This window comes from Cervus canadensis, chromosome 11 (genome assembly GCF_019320065.1).
Source record: "Cervus canadensis isolate Bull #8, Minnesota chromosome 11, ASM1932006v1, whole genome shotgun sequence".
Classification (NCBI taxonomy): domain Eukaryota; kingdom Metazoa; phylum Chordata; class Mammalia; order Artiodactyla; family Cervidae; genus Cervus; species Cervus canadensis.
The window spans coordinates 46,981,202-46,990,259 of record NC_057396.1 but is presented as its reverse complement, the minus strand read 5'-3'; the positions used below and the strand labels follow the sequence as shown (position 1 = coordinate 46,990,259).

General features: G+C 50.8%; 1 protein-coding gene across 4 annotated transcripts; it reads right to left on the bottom strand.

The window, feature by feature from the left end:
* Nucleotides 1-3,886: 3,886 nt before the first annotated feature.
* LOC122449724 (folate receptor alpha) lies at nt 3,887-9,038 on the bottom strand. 4 transcript variants are annotated; one of them, XM_043481658.1, is made up of 6 exons: nt 8,963-9,038; nt 8,009-8,090; nt 7,755-7,931; nt 4,832-5,020; nt 4,496-4,631; nt 3,887-4,362 (listed from the first exon to the last, which is right to left on the bottom strand). In XM_043481658.1, the coding sequence occupies exons 3-6, from the start codon at nt 7,917-7,919 to the stop codon at nt 4,076-4,078; spliced, it is 777 nt and encodes a 258-aa protein (XP_043337593.1). In that variant the 5' UTR covers nt 7,920-7,931; nt 8,009-8,090; nt 8,963-9,038; the 3' UTR covers nt 3,887-4,075. The 4 variants fall into 4 exon arrangements, with proteins under 4 accessions (XP_043337593.1, XP_043337591.1, XP_043337592.1 ...); XM_043481656.1 differs by lacking the exon at nt 8,009-8,090 and having other exon boundaries at nt 8,963-9,033; XM_043481657.1 differs by lacking the exon at nt 8,963-9,038 and having other exon boundaries at nt 8,018-8,273.
* Between the last annotated feature and the right edge of the window lie 20 nt (nt 9,039-9,058).

The window sequence follows — 9,058 nt, the reverse complement described above, 5'->3', positions numbered from 1 at the left end:
GTTGCTACCACTGTGGAGAAAAAGAAGAGGAGGAAGAAATAAGTTCAGGAGAGAACGTTGAGCTCTCTTGTGTTGAGATGCTGTGTGCAACCTGGTGTGAGGTTATGGTAAAAGAGAAAACCCAGGGAAGGGTCCATGTTGGATATGGAAGCCATCAGCCTACACATAGCAGCAGAAGTTTAAAGAATATGGGGCCTCAATACTGTGGGAGGACTTCCCTGGTGGTCCAGTGGTTAAGAATCTGCCTGCCAATGCAGGGGACATGGGTTTGACCCTTGGTCCAGGAAGATTTCACATGCCTCAGAGCAACTAAGCCCTTGCCCCCAGCTACTGAGCTTGAGTCCTGCAACTACTAAGCCAAAGCACCCTAGAGCCCACGCTCCACAAGAGAAGCCATCACAATGAGAAGCCTGGACACCACAACCACAGAATAGGCCCTGCTCGCCGCAACTAGAGAAAGCCTGAGCGCAGCAACAAAGACCTACTGCAGCCAAAAAATTAATAAAAAAATTTTTAAAGATCCCAGTTAAAAAAAGGTATGCTTGGAAAGGGCACAGGTCTGGGCCCTTGGAGCAAGGAAGTGGGGGGAGGTGTGCAGCTGGGAGCCAGAAGAGGCAGCTGGGTTACTGGAGGAGAATCAGCTAAGGAGAGCCCTATAGACCTGCAAAGAAATTGACTCCAATGTGGAGAGGAGGGAAGAAATTGACTCCCAGGAGACTGCCAGCTTGTGCCCTGCTTTCCCTCTCCCTCAGAGTGAGCCATTTCTGAATCTTGTGACAGACAACCTGGGAGGGTTAAGCCCTCTGAACACCTGAGCAGGTAGAAGGCGGCTACAAACCCCCAGACATCCCTCCTGGCTTTATAAGTCCAACGAAGCCTTCTCCTGATTGGAGAAGCATGGCCATGTGTCTAGGAATGCCCCAAAGCATTCTCCTATACATTCATCTAAGGGCTTCCCAGGTGGAGCCGTGGTAAAGAATATGCCCGCCAATGCAGGACATGCAGGAGACACCGGTTCGATCCCTGGGTTGGGAAGATCCCCTGGAGCAGGAAATGGCAACCCACCCCAGTGTTCTTGCCTGGGAATTCCCATGGACAGAAGAACCTGGCAGGCTCTAGGCCAGGGGTTCACAAAAGAGACGGACAGGACTGAGCACACATGCTCACGTATGTGTTCATCAAAATGGACTTTCCCTGTCCCCCATTCTCTGCCCGTGCACCCGAAGTTGATTATAAATTGGACTTTATAGTCCATCCACTCGGGAGTGATGTTTGGCTCCTGAGACCTCAGGGGTTCAGAAGAAGAGACTGGCAAGTGGTTGGACCCATGGGTTCTAACCCATGAGGAGTCCCTGCCCTTGTTGAACCTCGTGCCGGGCTCTGAATCCGAGGCCCCAGTGCTCAGACCACCTGGCCAACGGGCAGGGACACGGTCCAACAGTCACTGTGGAGCCGATCCTGAGAGTATCCACCTGGATTAGAAGCTCAATACCAGCCAAGTTAGCCGTCAGCATCCTTGTGGACCCCAAACTGAAGGCTACTCTGTGACTAGACAAAGAGAACAGGAAGGTCTTTGGCCCTGTGTGGGTAGGGGCTCTGGGCTGCAGGGAGTCGGGGTGGGAGAAGCTGGAGCTTTTCCTGAGTGCAAGCCAGCAGCATATGCAGTTGCTTACCACCCATCCTCATAGATGAGAAAAATATAGTTCCCAGGCAGCAAAGAGGGGCTAGGATTCAGAACTGAGTCTGATTCCAAGCCTGGTTTCTTTCACGAAGAAAGGAGAGCCCTGTGAGGGCATTAGAGTTTAAGGACTGCAGATCCGGTGTTTCTTCTCTGGCCTCATTTCCTGCCCTTGTCCTCTTAACTTCTATCTTAGCCACCTAGAAATTCTCCTTGCGCTTCTATCACCTCCAAGCCTTTGTACTTCTTGAACCTTCTCCATGAAATGTCATTCCTCCTGCCTCATCTGCTTGGTCAACACTACGCTCTGTCTGGAAACCTTCCCTCACGTTTCTGGGCTTCCACAGAACTGCACCACACTCTGTGCTCCCCTGGAGCAAACCTTCAGCTAAGTGTGCGAAGAGCTATCAGCTCTCACGTCTGTCTGTCTGCCCCCACCAGAGAGTACAAGGTACTCAGTTCCCTGCCTGTCGGCCGACACAGCCAAAAGGTGGCTGTTGACTGATAGACTGAGTGCATGGATTCCTTCACTTCCTAAGCACCTGCTCTGTGCTAGGCACTGACCCAGGGCCAGGGGATCTGACACAAAATGACATAGACATGGCCTCTGCTTTCAGATGTGTATGTTTTGTAGGGAAAGTCAGACAATAAGCACAGCGAATTGATATCTATGCAAGAGGGCCAGTGATGTGATGAGAAAGTACCCAGGTGAGAAGTAAGATCTTTTGGTTGGGTTGTCAGAAGTCATTTTGTTGTGCTAAGTCGTGTCTGACTCTTTTTGAGGAATTAATCATAGGATGAAATCTAAGTGGCTACAAGAAGTCAGCCTGTAGAGTATAAAAACATTCTGGGAAGCTCAACTGAACACAGGGAGTCAGCCTGCAGAATATATAAGGACATTCTAGGAACTCAGAGAGGACGGGACTTCCGGGCTGCTGAAGAAGTTTGGTTTTTCCAGCAGATACCATGGGAAAGCATTTAAAGGGGGTGTCTCAAAAAGAAAACATTTTTTCAGTATTCGTTTTCACTTTTTAAAAAGCGTCCATCAGATAGTAAAACTCCAGGGTGAAAGTTTGATGATGAATAGGATATTTGCCATCCTCAAAATATCTACCTACAACATATTTATTAATTACAAAAGGGCGAAAATTAACGGAGAAACCTGGCAGACCCAATCCCAATCAAAAGATCAGTTAACATCCTCAGGAATGGGCCAGCCTGATACCCATGCCCCCCTCCACCATGATGCAGCAAGAGCACACAGAATTGCTTTCAGGATATTCGTGTCCAAAATGTAGAGCCTCAGTCAGATAAACCCAAATTGAGAGTTATTCTACAAAATAACTGGTCTGTGTCTTTCAAAAATGTCAAGGCCATAAAAGAACGAACCTCCCTCCCTCAAAGGTCCATCAGTAAGTGACTGAATTAAATGTGATCTATACATAGAATGGACTATTGCCCAGCAATGAAAAAGAATGAACTAGTCTCTGTAGATCAATATGGAAAGATCTCAGAAACCTTGTTCTTGTGGTAAAAAACATGGCCAGTGAAAAACTCTACTGAGACTCCCTTTATCCTACCTAACAGTTTAGAAGAAAATCAGCTTTAGTAGAACATTCAAAGTTTGATGCTCTACTATGTCGACCAAATGATGGGGAAATAAGTCACTCATACATTGCTGGTGGGGGCCACATTGATACAACCCCTGTAGCATTATAACTATCAAAATTATAAATCCAAATGCTCCTTGACCCAGCAATCCCTCTTCTGGAATCCAACAGTATAGCATTCTACTATGTATATGGTTATTCACTGTAGTATTGTCATTAGAAAGCAAAACAAAAACAAAACGGAGACGATGCAAGCCTTCCTCATGGGGGTCTGCCCACCAATATCTTCTTCCCCAGCCCACATTTAGTAAGGGAAGGAAAGGGAAAAAAACTTCAGGAGCCAATAACTCATCTGCCAGTCTCTCCCCAGCTTCCCTCCACCAATTCTCTTGTTCTCCTGTGGTATAGGAGGGGGCATGCGGGGGAAGGCTGGTGCAGAAGTAAGAGCCCCAGGCTAAGGATCAACTTTCACCCTCTGCTTGCTGATGAACTTCAAGCTAGCCCAGTCCCTTTTTGGGCCTCTCAACAGGAAGGAGAGAGCAATAAGGCATGCCTGCCACCTCCCAACCCACTCATCCCCAAATTATTTATAAAATATAGTACACACATGGATATATTTATTAGAATAAGCTCTCAGAGGATCCCCATAGGATTTTGGATCAGGAAACAATGACCAAGGTATTACGAGTCCTCCTCATCTGAGAGAGTGGAGCTGGGCTGAACTGAGATAATCACACAGGTTGGGTGCAGGCAAGGAAGGTGCCCAGGTGTCAGCAGTGGGAACAGCTTAGTTAAGGAGCCAGAGTGGCAGCATCTGGGTCAAGTTGAGCAGGAGGGGTCCAATCCCCTGGGGTGTGGACCCAGAAGTGGGGTTCTCAGCGTAAAATCTCGCCACCTCCTCATTGGGGTTGCCCTGGAAGGGGTCGAACCACATCTGGATGCAGCGGCCGCTGCCCCGGCCGTAGTTGCTGACCTTGAAGGAGTGACTCCAGATTTCATTGCACAGAGCAGCAGGCGTGGGGAAGTAGAAGTCAAAGCGGTGGCAGGCAGCTTTCACCGGGCACTGGTTGTACCCTGTGGGGAGGATGGAAGACCTGTAGCCACTGGGTCCAGAACCATCTCTTGCTCCACCAGCCCCACAGTTGCAAATCTCCATAAACCCTCCCACACCCCCACTTCCCCCTCCCTCCCCGCCCCCAGCCCTCACCTGAGGTCCAGTCCCAGCCCCTGTGCCAATTGCTCTTGCAAGTGTAGGAGGTGCGGCAGTCTTCCCACCAGATCTGACAGTCCTCTTTGCACAGGGGCACATTCAGGATCCGTTCTTTGCGCCAGCTCTGGTTAACCTGGAGGGGTCGGGGGAGGGAGGGAGCCAGTCTGTCAGGGATCTCAGCTGCTATAGCCTTGATGGGGTCCAGGGCTGGGGAGGTGGGGGCGATGCCTCTGTCACCCTCAGACCAGAATTTGTGAACCACACCCTCCCTGCAAGTGACCAGTGGACTCTGCCCTCTGCTGAAGCGTCTGTCTGAGGGGCTGGTGCCCATACCTCCCGGATCCAGGGCCCCAGATTAGGTGAGCACTCATAGAGACAGGTGTCCTGAATAAAGTGGCGCTTGCATGCAGGCTCCATCTTGCCGCAGTGGTCCCAGTTGAATCTGTACAGGTAGGAAATGTCCTTATGGGCTTCTATGCTGGTGTTGACAGAGCAGCAGGCATTCTTCCTCCAGGGGCTGCACTGTGAAGGGGGGGGGAGACATGGGGCTAAGTTCTTGAGCCACCGTGGCCATCTCCTCTATATTCTGGCTCCTCTGCCTCGGGTAGATCATCCAGAGGCTCACTCGCTGGGAAGGTTGCCCCTAAGCCTGGACTTGAGAGCCCTCATTTTGGGGTAGAGGCAGTAATAATACTGACTTCTAACAGAAAGTAACACAGGGGACGTGGGAGATTTGGGGAATCATCATCTGGGGGGACATTATTATTTGTACATCTCTAAACTGTTCACAAAGTTATTTCACGTTATCTGGGTTATTTATATTATTCATTTTGTACCGAACTGGTATTAACTGAGTGCAGGCACTATGCTGGCTGCTGAGTATACTGTAATGAACAAAATAGATCAAATCTCTGCCCTCCTTGAGCTTATGGTTTTAGTGAAGGGCAGGGAGGGGGGATACAGAGAACACTGGGGGCACAGAAAATAGCAGATGCAAAGTCCCTGAGATTTTTGCACTTTATCTTCTGTTACTGAAGATAATGGTCCCAGTCGAAAGACCATTACTCCTGTTTTACAGAGTTGAAGGAAGCTGCACCCTTTGTGGAATGTAAGGTTAAGGTTTTAACTCAGGACAGAGAGGAGAGGGGGAATCCTGGCCTCAGGTTGTGGTGGGGGGTGGAGGGAAAGGGGGCTGGTCTGGCTCTTTCAGGGTCTGGAAGCCCAGGAGAGTGAACTCCTGGTAGGTCTTGAAAGAAGAAGGGCGCAGAGTGGCAGTGACCCACACAAGGCCCGGACATGGGCCATGGGACTAGATGTGGGAAGCAATTCTGGAGAGGTAAAATCAAGGCAGGTAAGATTGTAGAAGGGGTTCCCAAGTGGTGGCTAGTGGGAAAGAACCCCCCTGCCAATGCAGGAGATGTAAGAGACACAGGTTCAATCCCTGAGTTGGGAAGATCCCCCGGAGGAGGGCATAGCAACCCACTCCAGTATTCTTGCCTGGAGAGTCCCACGGACACAGGAGCCTGGTGGGCTACAGTTCAATGGGTCGCACAGAGTTGGACATGACTGAAGCGACTTAGCACACATGCACAAAATGGTAGAAGTGATTGTGGCTTCCCTTCAGGAATTGCCGTAGGCTGGGAGTCAGAAACTGAGTGATCATGAGCCAAATTGCTTAAAATGTCTGAGATGAACTCTAGCGCCCAGGCTCAAGTGAGGGGGGAAGCTGTGACAGGTCCGGACACTCAGGAGAAACTAAGGAAAGTCCTTGACGGCGGAGCCAAACCAATCCCTCTCCAATAACCCAGTCCATGCCCAGAGCTGCTGCCGCAGAGCCTGCTTCCAGGCTTCCCTAGGTTTTTGTGCATACTGTTCCTCAGATGCCCAACTCTTGGTCAGCTTGCAAGACCCCATCCACTGCATCCCTGAACTGCCAGCCAGGGTCAGTGGTTTCCTCCTCCGAAAGGATTAATACATGTAATGAAAAACACCTCCTGGCCCATTTCGGAGAGGCTCCAGAAAACCAGCCACTCCCACATAGCCTACACCCCTCTGAATTGCAGTCACCTGTCTTCCTCAAAGATCTGCACACCATTTCTTGGCAAAGAGCAAGTGCTACTAAAGGTTCTTTAAAGCCCCCTTTAAAACTTAAAAAATTCTAAAAATGCAGTGGTGCATATGGACTTTCAGTTTTGGAAGATGAAAACATTCTGGAGGTGGATGGTGGTGATGGTGGTGATGTTCACATGTGAACCTACCTAATGCCACAGCATTGCATGCTTAGAAATGCTTAAATGGAAAATTTTATGTTATGGGTATTCTACTAGCAAATGAACTGTTGGAAATGACTCAGAAGTCATGGACAGCTGAACTTCCCTCTCTTCACTTGAAGACCCTGGAGACAGTTCATGCCAGCCTTTCCCTGGGGACACCACAGCCCCCCAGCAGTGTGAAGGCTTGTAGGGAGCCAAGGGAGAGACCAGAGGGAATAAGATACTGGCATTTCTCATGAGCCTGGAGTTCAACTTCAAGCTCAGAGCCCCTGAGCTGCTTTAGGGACCTTCCCTATGAGGCCGGCCTCACCTCCCCTTCTCTGTGGGCAGAAGCATTCTTGGCTCTGGCCACACTAGACTTGGCACCTGTCACCCTCCAACCTGTGTACACACCGTCCTCTGCTAGGCTGCCTTTTCCTGCTTTGTCTTCCTGGAAAACTCTTACTCAACCTCCAAGGCCAAGCCAATGGCCTCTTTGCTTGGAAGTCTTCCCGGCATATCTGATTTGCCAGTTTCTCATCAGGACCTAATGGAGGTGAGGACCTGGCCTATTTGCAGTTCTTTGTTACATGGTGACCATGAGGGACCTGTCTTTCCTACCTTGACTTTGAGCTCCATGGGCTGGCACATAATGAAGGTTGGGAAAGTTACCACCAGTCCCTCTCCTGGCTGGATTCTTAGTTCCCATGTCTACCTGTGCCTTCTCTGGGCCTATTTCCTCATTTGCATAAATAGAGACCACCTACCACCTACCAAGTAAGTATTCACTGACAAGGTGTGAGGAAAACACTTGACCCATAGAGGGCGCTAGATAAACAGTCCTCCCCGTGTTGTAGTGACCTCCTAGGAGAGGTCCACCAGGATCACCTCCCTGCCAACCTCCTGCCTCCATCACTCCCAAAGCTGATCTTCCCATCACCCTAACTTCTCCCTTTTTGGGGGGTCAGCCCTCTCCCCTACCCCAGACCCCACCCCATCCTCACCTGCTCGTGTAGACTGTCCTCAGGGCCCGGTTCTGCCTTGTGGTGCTTGGCATCCATGCAGACGTTGAGCAGGTTGGTCCTGGCCCGTGGAGTCCCGGGGACCTGGGCACCCCATGCAGCGGCCACCAAAACCAGAAGCAGCAACTGTGTCATCTGCCAGGCCATGACCACTCACTCCTGCCAGGAAGCCACCATAAGACTCTTGGTCAGATTTCCTGTCTCCCTCCCAAACCCAGATCTTCTGGCCTCCTCACCTGGCTTACCCCACTTCACCGATGAGCTGAGCGATGAAAGGCCTGTAGAGGTCTGGACCAAGTGGTAGGAATCCACCCCCACCTGAGGACATTTCAATACTAGCTCTGTGACGTGCGCGGAGGGAGCCACCACCCCTCTCTAGACATCCCCTTCCGGTTTTGCCAGACGGTATTTCACCCACAATCAGAGGGTCCTCCCTTAGAGGAAGCATGGGGCATAATTTGCTGATGGGGTTTACAAGTGAGAAGAGGGGCGCCAGCCAGCCTCTGCTTCTACTTCCTCAGCCCATCCCAACTAGCCTGAAGCAAGCTAAGTTTAGGAGCCAAGAGATTGCCAGCAGAGTAAACAGGGAAGCTGACCAGTGGCCAGATGAAGGCCATTGAGCCAATCTTGCTTAAGGTTCTGGAGCCTGTGCCAAGGGAGCTGGGAGTAGTGGGAAGGCTATATGGAAAGCTGTGCTGTGCTGCGCTTAGTTGCTCAGTCATGTCCAATTCTTTGCACCCCATGGACTGTAGCCCTCCAGGCTCCTCTGTCCATGGGGATTCTCCAGGTGAGAATACTGGAGTGGGTTGCCTAATCCTTCTCCAGGAAATCTTCCTGACCCAGAGATGGAACCGGGGTCTCCTGCATGGCAGGCGGATTCTTTACCAATTGAGCTACCAGGGAAGCCCTAATAAGAGCTAAACCTCAGGTCCTTACACCTCAACAACCCTCTGCAACCCCCACTGAGAGGTCTTGGGAAGTTCCCTGGGCAGAGTCAGGACTAGACCTTGGGGAAGGCCAAGAAGTAAGGAGAATGTGGAGGAGAAACTGAGCCAGAGCAGTGGGTGGTGGAGGCACCAGAGGAAAAGTCCTCCCAGGATGCCAGGGGAGCCCCTACCTTGCCTCTCACCTCCTACCTCCCATCTCTACTTTTCCTCCCTGTCCTGCCTTTACCTCTGCCCTCAGCCTACCTGGGATAGGAGAGTGTCTCCCCTCTCTTTTATAAGCCTGTGCTGACTGCTTGGTCAGCCGCTCAGTCAGCGAAGTCTGGAGGCTTTGTCTAGGAA

Coding starts and splice junctions, on each gene's coding strand:
- LOC122449724 (XM_043481658.1), bottom strand. CDS start 7,919: ATGGCCTGGCAGATGACACAGTTGCTGCTTCTGGTTTTGGTGGCCGCT. Junction 5,021..7,754: donor AGGACAGTCTACACGAGCAG/GTGAGGATGGGG, acceptor CCCCCTTCACAG/TGCAGCCCCTGGAGGAAGAA. Junction 4,632..4,831: donor TGGGGCCCTGGATCCGGGAG/GTATGGGCACCA, acceptor CGACCCCTCCAG/GTTAACCAGAGCTGGCGCAA.